Below are 24,098 nucleotides of genomic sequence, written 5' to 3'. Positions count from 1 at the left end.
CTGCTATTAGGATCCTTTCTTTATCCTTGACCTTTGGAAGTTTGATTATCAAATGCCTTGAAGTAGTCGTCTCTGGGTTAAATCTACTGTAAACATTTTATACTTAGATATTGATATATGTCTTTAGGTTTGGGAAGTTCTGCTATCTATTTGAGTGAACTTTGTACCATTATCTCTTTCTTTACCTCGTCTATAAGGACAGTAACTCTTAGATTTTCCCTTTTGAGGCTATTTTCTAGATTTTGTAGGTATGCTTCTGTGTTTTCTTTTGCCTCCTCTGACTATGTGTTTTCAAACAGCCTGCCTTTGAGCTGTGTAATTCTTTCTTCTGCTTGATTTAATTCTGCTCTTAAGAGACTCTGATGTATTCAATATGTCAATTGAATGTTTTAACTCCAGAATTTCTACTTGAATCTTTTTAATTATTTCAATCTCTTTGTAGAATTTATCTACTAGAATTCTCAATTCTTTCTGTTATCTTGAATTTCTTTGAGTTTCCTCTAAATAGCTATTTTGAGTTGTCCGAAAGATCACATATCTATTTCTCCAGGACTGGTGCCTGGTGCCTTATTTGGTTCATTTTCTGAGGTCCGTGTTTTCATGGATGGTCTTGATGCTTGGGAAAGTTGATGAGTGTTCGGGCATTGAAAGTTAGGTTTTCATTGTTCTCTTCGCCATCCGGGCTTGTTTGTATTCATCTTCCTTGGGAAGGCTGTCCAGGTATTCAGAAGGACTTGGGTATTGTGATCTAAGTCATATCTGCATCAGGGGACATCCCAAGCACAGTAATGCTATGGTTCTCGCAGATTCATGGTGATATCACCTTGATGATCTTGATATGATCCAGAAGACTTCTGGATTACCAGGCAGAGAGTCTTGTTCGCTTACTTTCTGTCTCTCTGTGCTGAACTGCCTGGAGCTGGGTTTGGGGTGACACAGGCATCCCTGCAGTGACTACCAATGGGACTGCACGGGGTCAACCTGAAGCCAGCACAGCACTGGGTCTTGCCCAAGGCCCACTGTGACCACCACCAGGCTACCATCTATGTTGGATCAAGGCCCTAGGGCTCTGCAATCAAGTGGCAAAGCAGCCAGACTTGTGTCCTTCCCTTCAGGGGCAGTAAGTTCCCCCAGGCCCTGGGCAGGTACAGAGATGCCATTCAGGAGTCAGGGACTGGAGTCAAAAATCATAGAAACCCACTTGGTATTCTTTTGTACTGTGGCTAAGCTGGCACTCAAACCACATGATGCAGACCTTCTCACTCTTCTCTTCCTTCTTTTTCTCTTTCTTTTTCTGAGACCATTTTGCTCTGTTGCCCAGGCTGGAATGCAGTGATGCAATCTTGGCTCACTGCAACCTCCACTTACTGGGTTCAAGTGATTCTCATGCCTCAGCCTCCCGAGTAGCTGGAATTGCAGGCGCCCACCACCACAGCCAGCTAATTTTTATATTTTAGTAGAGACGGGGTTTCACCAGGCTGGCCAGACCTCCTGACCTCAAGTGATCCACCCGCCTTGGCCTCCCAAAGTCCTGGGATTCTAGGCGTGAGCCACTGCACCCGGCCCCCTTCTCTTTCTACACATAGAGGAGCCTCACCCCATGGCCACCGCCACCACAGGCCCATAGGGAGTACTGCTAGGCTACTGCCAGTGTTCCCTTAAGGTCCATGGGCTCTTCAGTCAGCTTGCGGTGAATGCTGCCAGGCCTAGGACTTACCCTTCAGGGCAGTGTGCCCCACTTTGGTCCAAGGCAGGTCCAGAAATTCCATCCACGAGCCAAGGCCTGGGATTGGAGACCCCAAAAGCCTGCTTGGTGCTCTACCCCACTGTGGCTGAGCTGGTACCTAAGGTGCAAGACAAAGTCCCCTTTACTTTTCCGCTTTTCCCTCTACTTTTCTCGAGCAGGAGTCTCTCCCCATAGCCACAACAGCTGGGAATATGCTGGTTCTCACCTGAAGCCAGCATGTCTGAGTCCACCCAAGGCCCTCACATTCTACCTGGGTATTATTGCTGGTTCTTCAGGGTCCAAGGGCTCTTTAGTCAATAGGTGATGAATCCTGCCTGGGCTGGGTCCTTCCCTTCAAAGCAGCAGGTTTCCCTTCTGGCCCAGGGTATGTCTAGAAATGTCATCCAAGAGCTAGGGTCCAGAATGGGGGCCTCACAACCCTGACTGTTGTCCTGTCTTACTGTAGCTGAGCTGGTATCCAAGATACAAGACAAAGTCTTCACTCTTCCTTCTTTTCTCCTGAAGCAGAAAGAAGGGCTCTCTTGCAGCTTTGAGCTGTGCTACTGTGAGTTGGGGGAGGGGTGATGCAAGCACTCTCTTAGCTACCCTGGCTGGTGCCTCAGTAGATCATGTCCCCTACCCCTCCACCCCCAGTTTATGAGCTCTGAGCTCAGATCAGCATTAGGACTTGCCTAGGGATTGCAGTCTTTGTGGCCTTAAACTGTTTCTCAGGTTCACTTAGGGCTACAGAGCACTCCAGCCCATGGTGGTGAGGCTTTCCAGAACTCAAGCTGTGACCACTGGGCTGGGCAATTCCCCTCTGGCTAGGGCCAGAATCAAATGTTCCTCCTATGGGTTGACCATCAGCTGAGTACAGCCCAGTTCTGCTTTCTGCTGTGACAGGGCAGTGCTGATTTTAATGCAAAGCCTCACAGTTGCTGTGCTCTCCCTCTCCCAACTGCACAGATTCTTGGCGCCATGCAGGGGTGGGAGAAGGGTGACATCAGCAATTCAAGACTGTTTTTCCTACCTTCAGTGCCTCTTTCAGCAATATAAAGTAAAAACCAGACACTTGAGTGCTCACCTGATGTTTGGTTCCTATGAAGGTGCTCCCTTTTTACAGATAGTTGTCAAACCTAGTGTTCCTCTTGTAGGGATGATCAGTGGAGCCCTCTATTTGGCCATCTTACTCTATCCTTGGTTAAATGTTTCAAGTGTCATTCCTTGGACTAAAGTTCCCACCGAAAGACTAAATGTTTAGGGAGCACATGCTGTGATAGAACAGTATGACGAGCCAGTCTGAGTCTAACAGCATTGAAAAGCTCCAAAAGAAACTTCAAATCAAATTAAGTTTATTTGCACTAAGACTGATTCACCAATTGTGCAGCACTCAATCAGAAGGGGTTCAGAGAGCTCTGCTGCAGCAGTATGAGCAGTGAGCTTTTATAGGCCGATGCAAAATAGGACAAAATACGTTTGATCTATTAGAGTGGAAGGACCCTAGTTGGTAATGGTGGTTTCTGATTGGTAAAGTCTCTGGCTTTGCTTTACTGTTTACATTGGGGTTTGCTTTGCCTACATAGGAACCTAAAGCTCTGGAGCCATCTCCCCTGCAATGGCCTCTCAATTAAAATTTTTAACACCTAGGATAGAATTCCAGTCCTATTAACCTATATCTTAATGAAAAAAATACCTACATTGGCCATTCAAGTTTATAATTGTAACATTTCAATAGGAGATAGCACAGATTTACAGTGTACAGGATCTCAGATAAGTTGATCTTTAAAATAAAGTTTTATGCCATGTCTTATAATTCTTTTCCAGGTTAAAGCCAATTCACAAGGAGACTGGTCAAGAGAAATAAGAGAATTACCCTTACTTAATGCAGTGCCACTACATAGTTGGCTCATACTCTATAGCAGGAGCAGTCACAGAGAAGCCATGTCCTTAAAGGGTCATCTGCAGAGTGTCACAGCCCCCATGGGCATAACTATGAAACCAGCAGAAATGTAAGTAGAGCAGAAATTCCAATTTGAAGATCGGTTGTTAGCAATCTTAAAGTATAATAACTAAAATATTGTAGGAATTGGTCACTGTATCAAAACCTTAAAAGTTTGTAAAGTCTAATCTCTAGTCAAAAAATATTAAAACAGACTTTGTGATATACGGTTTATGGCTATTAAGATACATGTTGTAGAAGGTATGAGAATTAAGAACTTGATGTGAATGGATGGGAGAATATTAAGAATTCTCCGTCATGTTTCCAAAAACTGAACTTAAAAAACTTTCTAGAGCAGTTTTAGGTTTACAGCAAAAGTAAGAGGAAGTTAGAGACTTCTCATGTATATCCTGCTCCCAATAATGCATGGCCTCCCCCATCAGCATCCCCTACCAGTGCAGTACATTTGTTGCAGCTGTTGAGCCTACACTGAAATATCATAATCACCCAAAGTCCATAGTTTACAGTAGGGTTCACTCTTGGAGTTGTACATTCTACTGGTTTGGACAAATGTATATGACATGTAACCACCATTGGTTTCATGCACAGTATTTTTCACTGCCCTAAAAGTCTTCTGTGCTTCACCTAATTATCCCTTCCTGCCACCACCTACCCACTGCACCACAACCTCTGAGGACCACTAATTTTTTTTTTTTTTACGTCTCCATGGTTTTGCCTTTTTAGAATGTCATCTAGTTAGACTCATACAGTGTGTAGTCTTCTCAGCCTCAGCTTCTTTTGCTTAGTACTTGGATGATAAAATCTGTACAACAAACAGGGCACAAGTTTACCTATATAACAAACATGCATGTGTACCCCTGAACCTAAACATTTTCTTTCTTTTTTTTTTTTAAAAAAAAGTTAGGTTCTGGTTAACTAGCTTCTCCTGAGGGCAGTCCCTGTTAGGAACACAGGGCTCTGGCATATTTCAAAATAGTTTCTTTTCCCCTCCCCCTGCTGCAAGCACTAAACAATTTTCCACTGGTATTTACTGCGAGAACCTGGTCAAGCTCCTAGAGGTAACACTCTCAAAATTGTGGGGACCCTCCTGTGACTCGGTATACCTGGAGTTTTTAACACTCACAGTTGTCCATGCTGAGACTGCAGTAATTCATCAGTTACAGTTCAGGTCGTCTGACCCAGGAACTGTTTCCCTGGGAAGTTTCCTGAGTCTTTGCTCCAGCTAGCCAGGACTCCTTGTTTTTGCTTATTTGTCTCTTCAATATTGCAGGCAGTGATTTGCCCTGTATCCTCACCTCTCTTGAAAATCCTAGGAGAGCTGTTCATTGTTTTCAGTCTGTTTAGCTTTTGACTTGCTGTTAGGGCAGAGTAGTGACTTTAAAGCTCCTTACAAGTAGAATCGGAAACGGAAAGTCTACTGTCTTTTTTCTTTTAAACATACTTTCTACTGAAATGCATATCTGGGCATTTTATCATGTCTTACTTTGTATTTAATTTGCTGGGTGAAACGTTTGTTTCACTGGTTGGTATCTTTTGGATATGGATGCTATATTTATTTTTTAGGATTGAAGTAGATGGTGATGCTAACTCCTATATAGACACATTACGGAAATATACTAGACCGACACTGCAGATGGTAAGTGTCTAGTTGATACATGTACAGTCTTTTAGTTATTGTTCTAAACTATTTTGATAAGTATTTTAGAATTCAAAATGTTGTCGTTGGTTTCCTGAACTTGCCAACGAAAGCAGATTAACCTGCTATTAGCTGAATACAAACTTTCATGGTTTAGCTATTCCTGAGTATCACAATCTTATGCTAATTTTCTCAGACTTGGAGACTTGTAATTACTTTTAAAATCTCCTAACTTGAAAAAATACACCATAAAAATGTAAAGTAGTGTGGGTATTAATAATCACCACATTAATTACTTTTACCCCCAGGTATAACCTGCCAAGTCTGTGATCACGATCTTCTGGCCTGTGTTACTCTTCTTGCCTGTTTTTTGGTTGTTTTTTTTTTGTTTTTTTTTTTTTTTTTTTTTTTTGAGATGGAGTCTTGCTCCGTGGCCCGGGCTGGAGTGCAGTGGCATGATCTCAGCCCACTGTAACCTCTACCTCCCGGTTCAAGCAATTCTCCTGCCTCAGCCTCCCAAGTAGCTGGGATTATAGGCGCCTGCCACCATGCTCAGCTAATTTTTATATTTTTAATAGAGATGAGGTTTCATCATGTTGGCCAGACTGGTCTCGAACTCCTGACCTCCAGTGATCTGCCCACCTAGGCCTCCCAAAGTGCTGGGATTACAGGCGTGAGCCACCGTGCCTGGCAATACTTGCCTGGTATTTTTCTAGGAGTCCGTTCTTTCCTTTCTTCTGTTTGGTGTCTTAGACCAAGTTGTCATTATGTTGTATCTGAATTACTACAGCAAATTCTTTTTCTTTCTTGGGTTCTTTACCCAAGTTCATCTTCTTTTTTCCTCCAGGATGATCTTGAGGGGTAGAGGTGGGAAGATGTCTTTGTTTCTTGACCATGAAACCAGAATGTTTTCCTATTGTGTTTTACATGAAGCCTAGACTTTCTTCTTTTAATTTCCCCTAGGGAACCCTTGTAGGATACCCTGAAGAATACCTTATGTGAGCCATACGCATTCTGAAATGTAATGTCTGTGTTTTGAAATCCTGTTGGACTTAAGTTTTATGTGTTGCTTCCTGTTACTTGAGTACTGTTTTATTCTTTGCTGGCCCCCTCTCGGTAAGAGAAGCCCCCATTGGGAACCAGCAAAGCTTCCTATTCTAGGATTAGAATCAGAGTAAAAGGGGCTTTGGCAGCTGTTTGAATTCCAGCTTATTCTCATAACAGGAATCTCTTTGCTCATTTGGTATCTGCCTGAAAAGCTCAAGATTACCTTTCTTTTTTTTTTTTTTTTTTTTGAGACCGAGTCTCACTTGTCACCCAGGCTGGAGTGCAGTGGCGCGATCTCGGCTCAAGCTCCGCCTCCCAGGTTCATGCCATTCTCCTGCCTCAGCCTCCCAAGTAGCTGGGACTACAGGCGCCTGCCACCATACCCGGCTAATTTTTTGTATTTTTAGTAGAGATGGGGTTTCACTGTGTTAGCCAGGATGGTCTCGATCTCCTGACCTCGTGATCTGCCCGCCTCGGCCTCCCAAAGTGCTGGGATTACAGGCGTGAGACACCGCGCCCGGCCTCAAGATTACCTTTTTAATGTGGGGCTTTCTTTAAAGAACTTCTGCCTCTTGAAGAACTTGTCCTACTTTTACTCATTTACTCATTTATTCATCCTGGATTTGCCTTTTGGAACAATTTCTTAAGGTATCCCCTTAAATATTTTAAGGCATTATGTCAGATGGCATGGGGGAAGCGTGTCCACAATCTTGTGTACCCCAAATAGTTGGAAATTATCCGTAAAATAAGGACTAAAAATCACTTATAAAACTGTTCCAGTACAGATGGAAATCTCCATAGACCAGCAATAGAAGGGGATTCATGTATGTAACTAGGAATCAAGTCATGTGGCATGAGGCAAGGGCAGAAAAAGGCTGTGTAAGAAAATACGTTGATGTAATAAAAAGATAGCAGGCCACATATTTATGTTGTACCTAAAATAAAATGTGAACTTCACAAATGTGACTGGTAATGACATGACCAGGCATTCACAAGTACTTGATGTTTGGGGATGTGTTGGTTTTCTTTATGGTGGGTACAGACAGCTTGCAGATCACTGTTTTAAATGAGTCATGAGGAGGAAACTCGTGTATGTGACTAATAAAGAATTAAAATCCTATAAATGCGAGTTGGGATACATAAGGCAGAAACAGAGGAAATGAAAGTGTTCCTGGAGCAAACTGAGGGGCCGGGCTGCTGTTTCTTACTGCCCAATAACGAGATGCAGACTGGGGTGGAAGAGAGTTTTTATTTCTGTAACCAGTTACAGGGAGAAGGCCTGGAAATTATCTCCAGACCAACTCAAAATTACAAAGGTTTTCAGAGCTTATATACCTTCTAAGCTATATGTCTATGTCTAAGTGTGCATTTATCTAAAGACATAAGTGATTAACTTTTCTTTTTTTTTTTTTTTTTCTTTGGATGGAGTCTCACTCTGTTGCCCAGGCTGGAGTGCAGTGGCACGATCTCGGCTCACTGCAACCTCCACCTCCCAGGTTCACGCCATTCTCCTGCCTCAGTCTCCCAAGTAGCTGGGACTACAGGCGTCCGCCACCATGCCCGGCTAATTTTTTATATTTTAGTAGAGACAGGGTTTCACTGTGTTAGCTGGGATGGTCTCAATCTCCTGACCTTGTGATCTGCCCGCCTCGGCCTCCCAAAGTGCTGGGATAACAGGCATGAGCCATCATGCCCAGCCATAAGTGATTAACTTTTGATCTATAACTAAGGTCTGAGTCCTGAAGACCTTCTTCTGGAGACTCAGTAAATTTACTTAATCTAAATGGGTCTAGGTGCTACGGTGATTACCCTTATCTTGTCTGCTGCTGAATCATGGAGGTTTGGGGCGTTCCTTCAGACCTCCAATAAACTTGTTTGTGGAGGCCTGGGGATTTTCTTCAGACCCCCAGTAAAACCTGTTTAATCCTAAATGGGTCCTGTTAAAGAATTCCTTCATTATTTTGTCATGCTTTGAGACCCAGGAAAGGCCTAGGCAAAGCTCTTGTTGGGGTTTTGTTACATTCCAGCCTTTGTATAAGGGCACTGGCTTTTTTAGCTTTTAATATTTCAGTTAACCACTCAGTACTGAAAGAGTTGTGATGGAGGCCTACATTAGTAAAAACTGGCCTGCCACAAACGTACATTCAGGTTACAGCTTTCTTTACAGGAAGTGAAGCAAATCTAGTATTAAGGCTACAAGAATAAAAAAGTCACTGCATTTAATATTAATAACTCATTCCTGAAAATCAGACATTTGCAGTAAAAATGCCAATAGGGAACATAGTCCTCATTTTAAACAGAAAATTTTACAAATGTTCTATTTAAAATTATTATGTATTAATCCAATCTAAACCTTTCATTTTTTTAGATATTCAGAAACTTTATTCCTTTTAATCTTATACTTTAGTGTAATTTCATACTTACAGGAAGAATTGGAAAAATAATACAAATACCCCTTCTATACCCATCATCCAGATTACCCAAACATTTGACCACAGTTGTATAATTATTCTTTTTCTCCTTTACCATATGTATATGATTGTAATTCATGGCAGTTACTGTGTATGTGTGTGTGATATGCTGCTCCATTAATCTCTAAATACGTCAATGGGTATTTTGAAAACAAAGGAACATTCTCTTACTTAAACACAACGTGTTACCCAATTAAGAAAATTAATATTGAAGTAATGCTATTTCTTTTTTTTTTTTTTTTTTAAGACAGAATCTCACTCCGTCACCCAGGCTGGAGTGTAGTGATGCCATCTCGGCTCGCTGCAACCTCCGCCTCCCAGTTCAAGCTATTCTCCTGTCTCAGCCTCCCAAGTACCTGGGACTACACGTGCCCACCACCATGCCTGGCTAATTTTTGTATTTTTAGTAGAGACGGGGTTTCACCATATTGGCCAGGCTGGTCTCGAACTCCTGACCTTGTGATCCGCCCACCTTGGTATCCCAAAGTACTGGGATTACAGGCATGAGCCACTGCGCCCAGCTGGTAACGCTGTTTTCTGATCTGTACACATAATTCTAATTTCACCACTCATCTCTGAACAAAAACCAAAAAACTTAAAGCTGGTCCTTTGAAAATATCAAAATTTGATATTGTCAAGACTTAAGACTAGGCTGGGCGTGGTAGCTCACGCCTGTAATCCCAGCACTTTGGGAGGCCGAGGCGGGCGGATCGCGAGGTCAGGAAATCGAGACCATCCTGGCTAACACGGTGAAACCCCATCTCTACTAAAAATACAAAAAAAAAAAATTAGCTGGGCGTGGTGGCGGGCGCCTGTAGTCCCAGCTACTCAGGAGGCTGAGGCAGGAGAATGGCGTGAACCCGGGAGGCGGAGCTTGCAGTGAGCCGAGATAGCGCCATTGCACCCCAGCCTGGGCGACAGCGAGACTCCGCCTCAAAAAAAAAAAACAAAAAAAACAAAAAACTGAAGACTAAAGCTAAAAAAAAAAAAAAAAAGTAGAATTCATTAGTGTAGATTCACCGGAGATTAATAAAATATAAAACACCAAAAGCTACTATATGCCAGTCATTTGAAAATTTGCAATAGGTCACCTTTCGAAAAAATGCAAATGATTAACTGTTTAGTCTGAACTATGGGACAAATACTTGTCAATGCAGACAATGCATTTGGAATTCTACACCCTTTCACGTGAAAGGAAGAAAAACAGTATAGAATGAGAAGAGAATTTCCTTAATCTGATAAAAGATGTCCACCAAAAACTTCCTATAAACATCATCATGTTAAAAATAACTTAATAATTATTTTCCCAAGAAAGTCAGGAACAGGCAAATTAGTAACCAGTCCTCCTAACTGCTTAGTTTCCCACTGGAAATCCAACCCAATATTTGAAACCTTGGAAAATCAGGCAGTTTCCCTAACTCCTAAGTGTGCTTACTCAGCAGTAAAATGGGGATAATACTACTTATTTCAGTGGGTTGCTGAAAGTATTAACTTTGCCAAGTGAACCACTCAGCAAGTGCCCTACACATACATCATGATGAAGCTGTCTAGGGTCAATGAAACCGTCTCGTTGTCTGTGGTGTTATCTGAGCTGTTTGTTTCACGGCCAAGAAAATTTAGGACTGTGGACACCAAGAGTACGGTTGGAGCAAAAGAGGAAAGCTCTCTGCAGCAGAGGGGGAGCCGAGAGGGTTGCCATTTTACAGTTGAAAACAAAAGTTTTTCTAAGAAATTTCCCTTATCTGTGTAGCTATCTGTGTAACTGTCCTCATCTGTGCAGCTGCAGGCCTGTCTCAGCCAAGCCTCCTCCTTATGCAACTGCCCATGGAGTCCGCACTGTGTACATGTCTGCAGAAGCAGAGGAAACTTTCCTGGGAGCCTGCTGATTATACAAAGAACAAAGGCATTTGTACATTAGGCCTTGCTCTCTTATCTGTGCAGCTGCAGCGTGATTTTTCAGGCTGTTTAAAAGAATTTTAGTATGGGCCTGCCTTAACTGTTTTTTTTTTTTTTCCTTCTCTCTCAGTGATAGTCCTGTAAATGGTGACTGTACTGATCATTGTATCCTTCAGCCTGATTTTAACTCATCTTTGTCAACATGGTGATAAGTTCCTGGAACCTGAATAACTAGGATGGAAATGATATTGCAGGCTTAAGCAATTGATGTATATGCCAAATTGCATCTTGTAGCAATTGCTGTAATTTATAACATTAATGTTAACTATAATTTACAACACTATATAAACACTTACAACAATTTAATGTTAATTATAGTTTATAATGTTAATTATAATTTTCTTCCACACATTCACCCTTCCAATTAAGTAATAACTAATGTAATAATTTTCTAATAAAATAAATACATATATTATAAATTGATATAATTATGTTATAATTAATAACATGGTTCTAGATCCTTCACCCTCTTGGGCTCATATATTTTCTTAATAAATTGACTCTAGCTTGTCAGTCTTCCACCTAAGTTGCCTGCTCCAGATGGTTTTTCTTTCCTGTATCACTGTTGTTGTATCTTAGGGAATGTCATGTTTGCTGGTTTTCAAGGTGATTTGTATCCTGCCCAATGATGACAAACGTAGATATGACAGCATAAAAAGATACCTATGTACCAAATGCCCAATTCCAAGCCAATGTGTGGTGAAAAAGACCTTAGAAAAAGTCCAGGCAAGGACCATCGTCACCAAGATTGCCCAGCAGATGAATTGCAAGATGGGAGGAGCCCTCTGGAAGGTGGAGACAGACGTATGTTGTATTTCATTGACTTCATTTAACTTACGTCTAATAAAACTTAAGATTCTCTTAATTGTTAATGCTTAAATTTTGCTCACGTTCTAACTCCACTACCTTTTCAAAAAAAACTTAAGGTACAAAGAACAATGTTCGTTGGCATTGATTGTTTCCACGATATTGTCAATCGACAGAAATCAATAGCAGGATTTGTTGCAAGTACCAATGCTGAATTAACAAAGTAAGTAAGCTCTGGTAGACATGTTTAGTTGGTAGCTGACTGTGGGCCAAATAGAAAAGATGAACCTACTTAATATTTGTTAACTCAAGAGGTTCGGAATTTGACAGATGAGTTATTCTTAATGTGGTCTCCTGATTTTTCTGGCAAAGTTATGTTCCTAGAACATTTTGCATGGTTGGCTGGCTCTACATCATTTTCCATTGCTGCCTAAAATACCACAGACGTAGCAGTTTATGACAATGCCCATCTCTATCTGCACAGTTCTTCTGATCAGACACCTGGTAGTTCATGCTCTCAGGACCTTACAAGGCATAAATTAAGGTGTCAGCCAAGCCACATTATCATCTGGAGGCTTGATAGCCCTCCCCTTCCAAGCTCATGTCATTGTGGCTGAATCCATTTCTTTGTGGTTAGATGACAGAGGTCCCTGGTTTTTGTTGTTGATGTTGTTTTTTGTTGTTGTTGTTGACTGTCAGCTGCAGGCCAGTCTTGATTACTCTCAGGTAGCAAACCCCTCTCCATCTTCCAACCAGCCATGGCACATTGAGCCCTTGTTCTGTTTTGAATCTGACCTCTTCTGCCATCAGCCAGAAAAAAACATCCCTGCTTTTAAAGGAGCTCATGTGATTACAAATGACTCATTTGGAAAACTTTTATCATAAAGTCAACGGAGCCATATAGCATAACATCATCACAGGGGTGGTATCCTGCCAGAATCACAGGCTCCAGGGATTAGAACAGGTAGAATTCTGCCTACCATAGGCTCTGATCAGTAAATGTCTTCAATGGAGATAATTAACACATAGTGAAATAGTTCAGATGTGCATGGGTAAAGAGACACGGAAACATAATTAGTGGCCAGAGATCTGTAAGTATAGGACCTTGTCTTCCTATACCTGCACGTGATGTACTTCCAAAAGGAGATGTGTGTCTATATCCTATGCTCTCCTTTTCTCCCAGGGCCCTTTTATTTTCTGTTCTCAGAGTAGAAACCACACTGCACCTTGAAATACGTTTGCAGTCTTAAGTTTGCAGTCCTTTGCACATTACTTGATGTATGTCCATTGCAAATTACCTCTGTTTAGTAACGATTGTGGCCCACTAGGTATAATTCAGGAATATCTTTAAAGGAAAATCCATCTTTATTTCCACAGATGATGAGTTTTTTCCAGTCATATTCTGCTTCAATATGAAAACACTGTTTTGCTCTACTTTTTGTTTGAAAATAGTGTTGCAATCATAGGGAAAAATTATACTTTCAATTATTCAACAGATGCTTTTTTCAAGTAATACTTATTTTAATAGTGTAAAATCTGCTTTCCAATCAAAGAAAAACTTCCAAAAAATTATGGAAATAGCCAATGCCGCCGGGTGCGGTGGCTCACGACTGTAATCCCAGCACTTTGGGAGGCTGAGGTGGGCAGATCTCAAGGTCAGGAGATCGAGACCATACTGGCTAACACGGTGAAACCCCGTCTCTACTAAAACAAAATACAAAAATTAGCCAGGCGTGGTGGCGGGCACCTGTAGTCCCAGCTACTCGGGAGGCTGAGGCAGGAGAATGGCGTGAACCCAGGAGGTGGGGCTTGCAGTGAGCCGAGATCACGCCACTGCACTCCAGCCTGGGTGAGAGAGCGAGACTCTGTCTCAAAAAAAAAGGAAAGAAAATAGCCAATACCTTGAACAAAGAGAAATACACATAGCTAAGTAAATATTACAATTACATACTCCAAACCCAAGAAAGCAGAGACCATCATGAGCCAAATCACACTGGCAGTGAAAATGGAGCCAAGATGCCTGGTCATACTCTGTGGATTAAATCCTAGTGAGAAGAGGCAGACAGACAGATACATCACAATGTCAGGTGGTCAGATGGGGTTACTGTGAAGTAAATAAGAATGTGGTAAGGGGATAGAAACTTGAGACAGCATACCATTTTACTAGATATGTTGAAGTTGTCACAACAGCTGCCACCATTCCAAAGCAAACCCCTTCCTCAGTGAGGGGGAACATGGAGGAGCCACTGTTGAGGGTGTTGATCCCAAAGCCCCAAAGCATGAACCAGGGGGAGCACAGGGTTTTCATTTTATTGCATTCCCCCATAGGCAAAACTACAGTTGTCTTGTACGATAAAGCATGATTAATTTGTAGTAATGTGAATAAATGCTTCCATTCTACTTGACTATTTGTATGCACTCAAAATCTTCTAAAATGCCTAAGATATCAAAAGAGACCAATACTTTGGTCTCTGTAGAGATATGAATTGATGCTAAAATGTCCTTAACTACCGATAGTAATATTTTTTGCCTATAGATTAATGCAGACTCAAATGAGATTTTAAGAATCTTGTTTTCCACACTGGTGGTTTTTCTGTGAACAGGTGGTACTCTCAATGTGTCATTCAGAAAACAGGAGAAGAGCTTGTGAAAGAGCTGCAGATCTGCTTGAAAGGTCAGTGTCTTGTAGGGGTCGGGGAACCCGACACTATACAAGTAGTTCTCCACCAATGGACATATGCCTCCAGGGGACACTTGGTCATGACTGAACCTTTAGTTTTTGGTGTCACAACTGGGGTGGAGGTGATACTGGCATTGAGTCTAGTGGGTAGAGGACAAAGATGCTGCTAAACATCCTACCACAGATTCTCTGGATCAAAACTTCCATAGTGCTGTTGTTGAGGAACCCCAGAATATACAGGACTTACACAGTAAAATTGCCCTGAAAGCTGCAGTGTTGAAAGATGGACCTAGAATTTGTCAAAAGCAGCAAAGGCTAGTTTGTTCCAAATTATGATTTATTCACATAAGTTTCTGATTTCCTCTCAGCTGCCCTGGATGTCTGGTGTAAAAACGAATCATCGATGCCACATTCTGTTATTGTGTATCGGGATGGAGTGGGAGATGGTCAGCTTCAAGCATTGCTTGACCATGAAGCGAAAAAGATGTCGACCTACTTAAAAACCATCTCTCCTAACCAGTAGGTTGTATTAATTGTAATGTGTAGTGAGTGACTCATGCCTATAATCCCAGCACTTTGGAAGGTTAAGGTGGGCAGATCACTTGAGCCCAGGAGTTCAAGACCAGCTTGGGCAACATAGTGAGATCCTATCTCTACAAAAAATGAAAAAATTGGCCGGGCGCAGTGGTTCACGCTTGTAATCCTAGCACTTTGGGAGACCGAGGAGGGTGGATCACCTGAGGTCAGGAGTTCGAGACCAGCCTGACCAACATGGAGAAACCCCGTCTCTACTAAAAATACACAAAAATTAGCCGGGCGTGGTGGCACATGCCTGTAATCCCAGCTACTCAGGAGGCGGAGGCAGGAGAATTGCTTGAACCCGGGAGGCGGAGGTTGCAGTGAGCTGAGATCGCGCCATTGCATTCCAGCCTGGGCAACAAGAGTGAAACTCCGTCTCAAAAAAAAAAAAAAAAAGAAAAGAAAAAATTAGCTGAGCATGGTGGTGTGTGCCTGCAGTCCCAGCTACTCAGAAAGCTGAGGTGGGCAGGTCACTTGAGCCTAGGAGCACTGCACTCATACCTGGGTGATACAGTGAGACCTTGTCTCAAAAAAAATTGTACTGTGCAGATTTTAGCTCTACATTTTAGTCTTTGAAAAAAAAATCTGATGTTTTTTAGGGGAAAACACCAATACAATGTGTGATGAGATTAGGAGTTTGATATAAATAGTGGCTTTTGTGGATGGGTGGGGGAGCGTGGGGAAGACCCTTCTGTTTTGATTTTGCGTTCCACAGCCAAGTCAGAATGCAAAGCAGAATTGGACCTGGCAGTAGCAGACCGCTTCCACCACAAAGTTCCAGTGAATCTTCCTACTTTCTTTCAAGTCTTGCTGTGGGAGGGCTTGTTAACGTCAGATACTCATAGAAATCCGTGAACGGCCCAGTGTGGTGGCTCACACCTGTAATCCCAGCACTTTGGGAGGCCGAGGCAGGTAGATCACTTGAGGTCAGGAGTTAGAGACCAGCCTGGCCAACATAGCGAAACCCCATCTCTACTAATAAAAATACAAAAATTAGCCAGGCGTGGTGGTGCACACCTGTAATACCAGCTACTTGGGAGGCTGAGCCATGAGAATCACTTGAACCTGGGAGAGGGAGGTTGCAGTGAGCTGAGATCATGCCACTGCACTCCAGCCTGGGGGACAGAGTGAGACTCCATCTCAAAAAAAGAAGAAATCCATGAACGTAGGCTGCCAATAGTTCACACTTATCCTTCTTTTATCGTGGACTTTTGTGTGTTTCCAGGCTGGAGGAGCCAGCTGGAGGGGATCTCCAGCCCTAACACTTACAAAACCTACAAAACTCCACTTTTGTAAAACTCCACTTTCGTAAAACTCCTCTTGAGAGCCTGCTGCTCAGCAGGGATTGTAGGAATGATCCTAAAGTTGTGAGGAAGGGACCCTTCCCCTGGGATGTGGGTGGCTCTGAATAAATACCTCCTCATTTACTGCTTCAATCGGGCACATGGAGCTTAGACAGTAAAATTAGGGTGTAAAGAGGGCTGCTGTCCATTCTTCTTAATGGGGCCTAAATGTAAAGCAGATGTTTTAATACACTGTGTACTTCTGAGGTAAGACTGAGTAAACATAGTGACACTTACCCTGATTTTTTAGTTTCACTCTAGCTTTCATTGTGGTGAAGAAACGAATAAACACTAGATTTTTTCTTAAACATGGAAGCGATTTTCAAAATCCACCTCCAGGAACAGTTATTGACCTAGAGTTGACTAGGAATGAATGGTAAGCCACCTGTATTTTTTGCAGCTGGTTCTATAATTTTCTCAATTTCCTTCAGTTCAGCACAATCACTTAATTCCAATAACTTTACCTTAAAGCATTGCTGATTCTTTAGAACTAATTTGGTCTGTTTTTTTACTATTGGGCAGAGATTCCTCATTTGAATCTAGAAATCGTGATTAGTCTTCTGGTTGTCGAAGTTTCTTCATCAAACTTTTGTAAATGTCTGTGACCACATAAGAGTTAACTTCAATGTGGCCCTAAAACCCTTTTAATTATGAATACAAAAGATAGCAAGTGATGTTTATATTGACAATTTGGAGTCATCACAAATCAAATTATATTGACTATATCACGACCATCAAAATGTTTATGCAGTAGCCTGAGAGGTATGTAGGTAGGTATCTATCTATTTGATGGAGTCTTGCTCTGTCACCCAGGCTGGAGTGCAGTGGCGCAATCTCGGCACACTGCAACCTCTGCCTCCCAGATTCAAGCAATTCTCCTGCCTCAGCCTCCCGAGTAGCTGGGCTTACAGGTGCCTACCACCACGTCTGGCTAATTTTTTGTATTTTTAGTAGAGACGGGGTTTCACCACGTTGGCCAGGCTGGTCTCGAACTCCTGACCTCAAGTGATCCACCCACCTTGGTGGCCCAAAGTGCTGGGATTACAGGCCTGAGCCACCACGCCCAGCCAGAGGTTTCCATTTTTAAAATGTCTTTCTGCTTTAAAACAGCAGTGTGGGGCCGGGCACGGTGGCTCACACCTGTAATCCCAGCACTTTGGGAGGCCAAGGCGGGCAGATCACGAGGTCCAGAGATCGAGCCCATCCTGGCTAACACGGTGAAATCCCGTCTCCACTAAAAATATAAAAAATTAGCTGGGCATGGTGGCGGGCGCCTGTAGTCCCAGCTAGTAGGGAGGCTGAGGCAGGGGAATGGTGTGAACTGGGGAGGCGGAGCTTGCAGTGAGCGGAGATCATGCCACCGCACTCCAGCCTGGGCGACAGAGCGAGACTCCCTCTCAAAACAAAAACAAAAACAAAACAGCAGTGTGAAAAAAGAGACCAGTTTCTTTTATGTGAAACATTTTGTATGACACTTATCCTAAGAACCTGAACAAAGAAATGATGTGTTCAGAAAGTAATACTGAATAGGCTACAAAATAGTTTCATATAGTCAGCTCTGTTGTTCATGGACACAAGGAAGTAATTCCAAACAGTAATTTAGAAGTCTTTTTCTTGTTATGAGGATGCAAGTCATTATGAATTAGAGCCAGCCTTTAAGACATTAAGATTAGATACAACTTGCAGAAGATGAAATGGTTAAGAGATATTCTATATAAAAATGTATTGAAATAAGAAAAGATATAGAAAGGAATAAAGGCCATAAGAATGTCTAATGGAAAGGTCAATTTGTATTTGAATATCTAACAAACGTGAATATAGTCAAAACGAAGAAAAATCAGTGGAAGGGTTAAAGAGAAGGTTAGACATAAAAAAAAAACAAATTGTTAACTGGAACATATGTTCACAAAATTCCCATAATGCAGTGGAGAGCCATAAAGATATGGAAGATATGAAAAAATATTTAGAAAAATGTAAGGCAAAAAAGGATTTGCTGTATACCAAATAGAAGTTTCAGCAGTAGATAAGATATGAGGGGGGTGTGGTGGGGTGGAGCAATATTCAAAGAGGAAGTCTGAGATTCTGAATCCTCAGATTGAAGAATAACAAGATTTGAGCAAAGATCAATAAAAGTTCACACTTAGAAATGTTATAGTGAAACTTCAGCAGGCATAAGAAAATTTAAAAGCAACCACAGGAATAATATATTTACAAACAATAAAAATCACATTCAGCAAGAGTAGAAATGAGAATACTATGAAATATCTTTAAAATGCTTAAAAATAACCATCAAGCTAGAATTTGATACCCAGCTAACTTATCAAGGCTAACAGTGAAATACAAACATGCTCAGTTACTGCATATACAGTATATACATTAACAGATCCACCAGATACTCACTGAGAGAGCTACCCAAAAAGACTGTATTTTAGGAAGAAGGGAATTGAACAGTTAAGAGAGAATGAAATGCAAGAAGCAATGCTGATCAGTTACGATGGAGTATAAAAAAGCCTTAATTTCATAAATGACAATTTATAGGGTATATTAAAACAAGACCTAAAATACTGGATATAGCACTTACACAGAAAAGGAATTATGAGGTCAAAGTATACACTAAGATTCTTTAGTTATTAGGGAAAATGATAAAGCTGCTGCTGCTTTATACTTAAGTCAATTATACAAATGAAAGACTTACTTGAAACCACAATGGAATTAATGATATTCATACCGAGAGTTGAGGAGAAATGAAGTAAAATGAAGGAAAGGCAGAAACATTTGAACAATCTAGTATAAGGCAGGAAAGGATTAAAGGATGGAGCAAATAAAAAGTATCATAAACATAAAGTACAACATAAGATTGTACACATAAAAATAAATTCAATATTTATAACACATAGATCAATCTTACCGGTCGTATTTAAGAAGTTTAAGGCCGGGCGCGGTGGCTCATGCCTGTAATCCCAGCACTTTGGGAGGCCAAGGCAGGCGGATCACGAGGTCAGGAGATTGAGACCATCCTGGCTAACATGGTGAAACCCCATCTCTACTAAAAATATAAAAAATTAGCTGGGTGTAGTGGTGGGCGCCTGTAGTCCCAGCTACTCGGGAGGCTGAGGCAGGAGAATGGCATGAACCCAGGAGGCAGAGCTTGCAGTGAGCCGAGATTGCGCCACTGCACTCCAGCCTGGGTGACAGAGCCAGACTCCGTCTTAAAAAAAAAAAAAAAAAAAAACAGTTTAAATATAGTCCAGTGATTCTCAGCGAGGCAGCAGGCCTTCATCCCAGGATCTCCAATAGAATTATCTATGGCCATATCAGATCAAATGTGCCAGTCTTGTTTCTTCCTCTAGGTTTCAGTGCATGCACTTGAAGGCAAAATCCCACGAGAGTTACTATCTGTGTCAGTGATTTAATTGCCTTCTATAGATTTGATTTCTCAAATCGTTGTTTATGAGTTAGGTTTCTAAATGTAAAGGAAACAATCTAGAATAGATTTTTGTAAGCGATTATACTGAATGTTTTCATTTCAGACATTAGGTTTACTATACCCTCTTTCTAAAATGAGCCGATACCCACATGTCCTATATTTCCAGGTATGACTTTTTTATTGTGAGTCAGTCTGTGCAAGATGGGACTGTTACCCCCACTCATTATAATGTCATCTATGACACGATTGGCTTGAGCCCAGATACAGTACAGCGTTTAACATATTGTCTATGCCACATGTATTATAATTTGCCAGTAAGTACTTTTTGCTACTTTTCTCTTCAGATTTTTTAAATGTACTATTCAAGATTGAACAATGTTGGACCTCTGAATTGGCTTCCACGAATTTAAATTCAGGGAAAGTAGATGTAAAGTGAAAAAAATTTAGTTGTGTGTTTGTTTGTTTTTTTTTCCTACTAAAGGGCATCATCCGAGTTCCAGCACCTTGCCACTATGCCCACAAGCTGGCTTACCTTGTGGGGCAGTCCATTCACCAGGAACCGAATCGTTCCTTGTCAACCCGTCTCTTTTACCTTTGACCTGTAGAAGACCACCTGATGTGATAATGAAACCACAACGTGTAAGCCTGTCTTCCTTTTGAAGCAAGATGTCTGAAATATTTTCCTAGGTCCATAGCTTTAAATTCAAATCATTTTTGACTGGACACGGGAGAGATTCAGAGTGATTATGTTCTACTCTCAATACTACCACAGACTGATTTTTCCAGAGAGGAGAACTGACAGGGTTTGGCTTGCAGTTTCCCTTTCAAATATGTGACAGAGATCTCATAGCTAAACATAACTGAACATTTTCCACCCCAAGCAGGGCCACTCTAATAATTGAAAAGATGGGGCATTCGTCACAGAGAGAGTACATCTGTGAACAAGTAAACTGTACTTGGAAAACTACATCTACTTTATTTTTGAAACTTTTTTTTTTTTTTTTGTTAAAGGACAGGAAAGGAAGACATAAAAGTAACAACACTGGATTTCTGTTTAATATTTTGTATTTAGAATTAACCTATTACTGATGAGTTACATAGGAAGCATTGTGTTATTCCTTGTACTGGGGTGGGAATTTGGATGTATTTTTCGTGGAAAGGTCATAAGGAAACCTTGATTACGCCTGTAATCCCAGCACTTTTGGAAGACCGAGGTGAGCGGATCACCTGAGGTCATGAGCTTCAGACTAGCCTGGCCAATATGGTGAAACCCCGTCTCTACCAAAAATACAAAAATTAGCCAGGTGTGGTGGCGGGTGCCTGTAATTCCAGGTAGTCAGGAGACTGAGGCAGAAGAATCGCTTGAAACCGGGAGGCAGAGGTTGCAGCGAGCTGAGATCGTGCCACAGCACTCCAGCCTGGGCAACAGAGTGAGACTCTGTCTCAAAAACAAAACAAAACAAAAGATTGGCAGCTTAGGAACACAAACATTTGATTACTTTTTCCACAAAGAAGGAAAACTAAGCTTTGTTAATGAATTTGTTTAATTCATTCTATTGCACGGTCCCAGTATATTATGTTAGCCGTATCATAATCAGAAGTCTTCAGTAAGTTATTTAAGTGAAGCTATGATGTCTTTCTTGAAAGCGGACTTTTTTCTTTCCACCTAAAACTATCCTTAATTAGACTCAGGAAACAATGGGTTTTTGTTGTTGTTGTTGATGTTGTTTTTTTATATGCAGTCTTGCTCCGTCACCCAGGCTGGGGTGCAATGGCATGATCTTGACTCACTGCAACCTCCACCTCCCAGGTTCAAGCAAGTCTCCTGCCTTAGCCTCCCAAGTATCTGGAACTACAGGCATGTGCCACCACACCTGGCTAATTTTTGTACTGTTAGTAGAGACAGGGTTTTGTCATGTTGGCCAGGCTGGTCTCAAACTCCTGACCTCAAGTGATCCACCCCGCCTCAGCCTCCCAAAGTGCTGGGATTACAGGTGTTGAGCCACCGCCCCTGGCCTTGTTTTGTTTTCTTATACTCATAAATAGGGTGTTATTGTGGGGGTGGGTGTAGGGGTGGGGATTAACTTCAAATATACAAGAAAAGGTATATTTGGAAACATAATTGCTTGATTATATATTTGGTTTATAATTTGAACTGGTCTTATAAGAAATAAAATGGAAAGACTTTAGAAAACACATTGTAACCTAGGTAATGTCCTCCTGAGCAGTTACTGCCAACAGCAATAAACATTGAGATGGGTCTGTAATTTAAGAAATGCTAAGATAACATGTTCTTAAGTTACAATATGATTTATAATGATCAATTTCTAGAAGTCTAAAAAAGATCTCTTAGAACAAACTGAAAGTAGGTATTAAAACTTTCTGAATGTTCATAAATTCAATATATCATTTATTCCTAACACTATTAAATTTAAGATGATGTGATTCAGTAAAGTTATTCATGTTAAAATCAATGATTTTAACATGAATTAAACATGATTCGCTCTTGTTATTTTTAAAATGTTTTTAGCCTTCCTAATATACTAATTTGTTGTTTTTCTAAGATAACTAGAAATACTGCTGTGACCAGGGAAATATCCAATTAGCCTATTAGTTCTTTATAAATTGGGTGAAGGAAGCTGGGTATTCAATATTTCCAAGACAAGTCTCATTTCAGAGGCTTACAGATAAAAATGTCTGTAATGTATCACAACACCTAAGTTTCACATTGTTGAGCCAGGGTTGGGAGTGCTAATTAAAGGTCTGTCAGGGCTGGGCGCGGTGGCTCACGCCTGTAATCCCAACACTCTGGGAGGCCGAAGTGGGTGGATCACTTGAGATCAGGAGCTCAAGACCAGCCTGGCCAACATGGTGAAACCCTGTCTCTACTAAAAATACAAAAATTAGCTGGGCACTCTGGCACATACCTGTAATCCCAGCTACTTGGGAGGCTGAGGCAGGAGAATCCCTTGAACCTGGGAGGCAGAGGTTGAAGTGAGGCAAAATTGCACTGCTGCACTCCAGCCTGGGCAACAGAGTAAGACTCCGTCTCAAAAAAAAAAAAAAAAAAAAAAATCCGTAAGAAATCCATTTGGCCTATGATGTAGCAATACAATAATTCAAAAAATGAACTTGACTCTGGCAATAACAAATAACATACCTATCTTTGCACTGAGTACAGCTCAAAGCTGGACAAAATATTAGAATGTTGAACAGCATCAAAGTGTTAGAAACAAAATGCTTGTTCCCTGGTGCCACAAAGGAATAGCACTCAAACATTAATTTTCTCAGCAAGGCAGTTTTTATTTTCTGCAGAAACAGTGCTCATTGCAGATGGAACAATGGTGAGAGCACATCTGGACAGGGGAAGAGAAGGAGTTCTTATTCCTCATGCAGGTGGCCCCTACTGCTGTGTCATTCCCTTATTGGTTATGGTTGGACCACACAGTCTAAGCTAATTCCGATTGGCTGTTTTTTAAAAAGAGCAGGAGTACAAGCCAGAGTGGTGGGGTGAGTAGTTTGGCGGGAAGGAAGGTTAGGAACAGGTAACTAAAGGTGACTGAGGTCAGAGCAAGTGACCAGGGGTGAGTCAGGTTGGAGCAGGTGACCAGGGGAACAGACGCAAACTACTGATTAAGACTGGTGTGAAAGTTGTTTACCAAAACTAGAAGCAAGTGGGCAAAGGGAACCAGGAAGTTAAACTTTAAAATGGAGAATCTAAGAGAGCTGAACACAGTGACATACTGATTCTTTGAAAAAAAACTTGGGGTTCACTATATTTAACAAAAGGGATGGGAAAGCAGAGAAAACAGTGCCAATATCTGGCAGAAGGACGTCCAGGAATATGACCCTGGTGTTTGGGACTGCTGCTTATGCCACAGATTCTGGAAGGAGCCATTGAGTGAGAAGTCAGGTTTGTGAGTCTGTTTGAAAAAAATACTGAAGTCCAGTAGCAGCATGGAGGGTTGTAGGTAACTTGCACACTCTGGTTTGAGACCCTCAGGGATACAGTGTAGTAAGGAGCTTGACAAAGATAAGACTTCCCAGGACAGAACCCACCTTTAAACCACCTGGATCGTTAATACCCCACAGTCATCAGCCAGAAGCAAACAGTCTCTCTGCAGGACAATAATATCTTTGTCATCAATCTAACATTTCCATGCAATATATGATACTTGTTCAACAACAACCAATATAAGAGGACAATAAGACAAAGCCGAGGGAAACAAGACAACAGAAATAGAACCATAGGTGCTCAAGTCATGTGAGTTATCAACAGTATTCCAAGAGGTAAAATTTAAATGTTGAGCAAAACTGTAGAAAAGAACCAGTTTGGAGATTCCCAAACTGAAAAACATAACAAATAACTCAGGATGGGTATAGCACACGGCTTAAGGAGAGAATCAGTGAAACGGAAGGTATGGGAGAGGCTTCTTGGCCTGGGCTGTGAATATATGGGTGGTTAT

At 41.5% G+C, this 24,098-nt stretch overlaps 1 protein-coding gene across 1 annotated transcript in view; it reads left to right on the top strand.

The window, feature by feature from the left end:
• The window catches only part of PIWIL3 (piwi like RNA-mediated gene silencing 3), an 85,486-nt gene that overhangs the window by 22,848 nt on the left and 38,540 nt on the right, over positions 1-24,098 (top strand). Inside the window, exons 12-20 of the mRNA XM_024240025.3 lie at positions 3,551-3,735; positions 5,250-5,322; positions 11,376-11,600; positions 11,723-11,826; positions 14,207-14,277; positions 14,652-14,802; positions 16,456-16,581; positions 19,799-19,946; positions 20,114-20,271. Of these exons, the coding sequence (XP_024095793.3) occupies positions 3,551-3,735; positions 5,250-5,322; positions 11,376-11,600; positions 11,723-11,826; positions 14,207-14,277; positions 14,652-14,802; positions 16,456-16,581; positions 19,799-19,946; positions 20,114-20,230 (1,200 nt within the window). The 3' untranslated portion in view covers positions 20,231-20,271. The remainder of the gene's footprint in view (positions 1-3,550; positions 3,736-5,249; positions 5,323-11,375; positions 11,601-11,722; positions 11,827-14,206; positions 14,278-14,651; positions 14,803-16,455; positions 16,582-19,798; positions 19,947-20,113; positions 20,272-24,098) is intronic.

This window comes from Pongo abelii, chromosome 23 (genome assembly GCF_028885655.2).
Source record: "Pongo abelii isolate AG06213 chromosome 23, NHGRI_mPonAbe1-v2.0_pri, whole genome shotgun sequence".
Classification (NCBI taxonomy): Eukaryota; Metazoa; Chordata; class Mammalia; order Primates; family Hominidae; genus Pongo; species Pongo abelii.
Note: the sequence above shows the minus strand (reverse complement) of the source record. Positions and strands in the feature narration are given on the sequence as shown.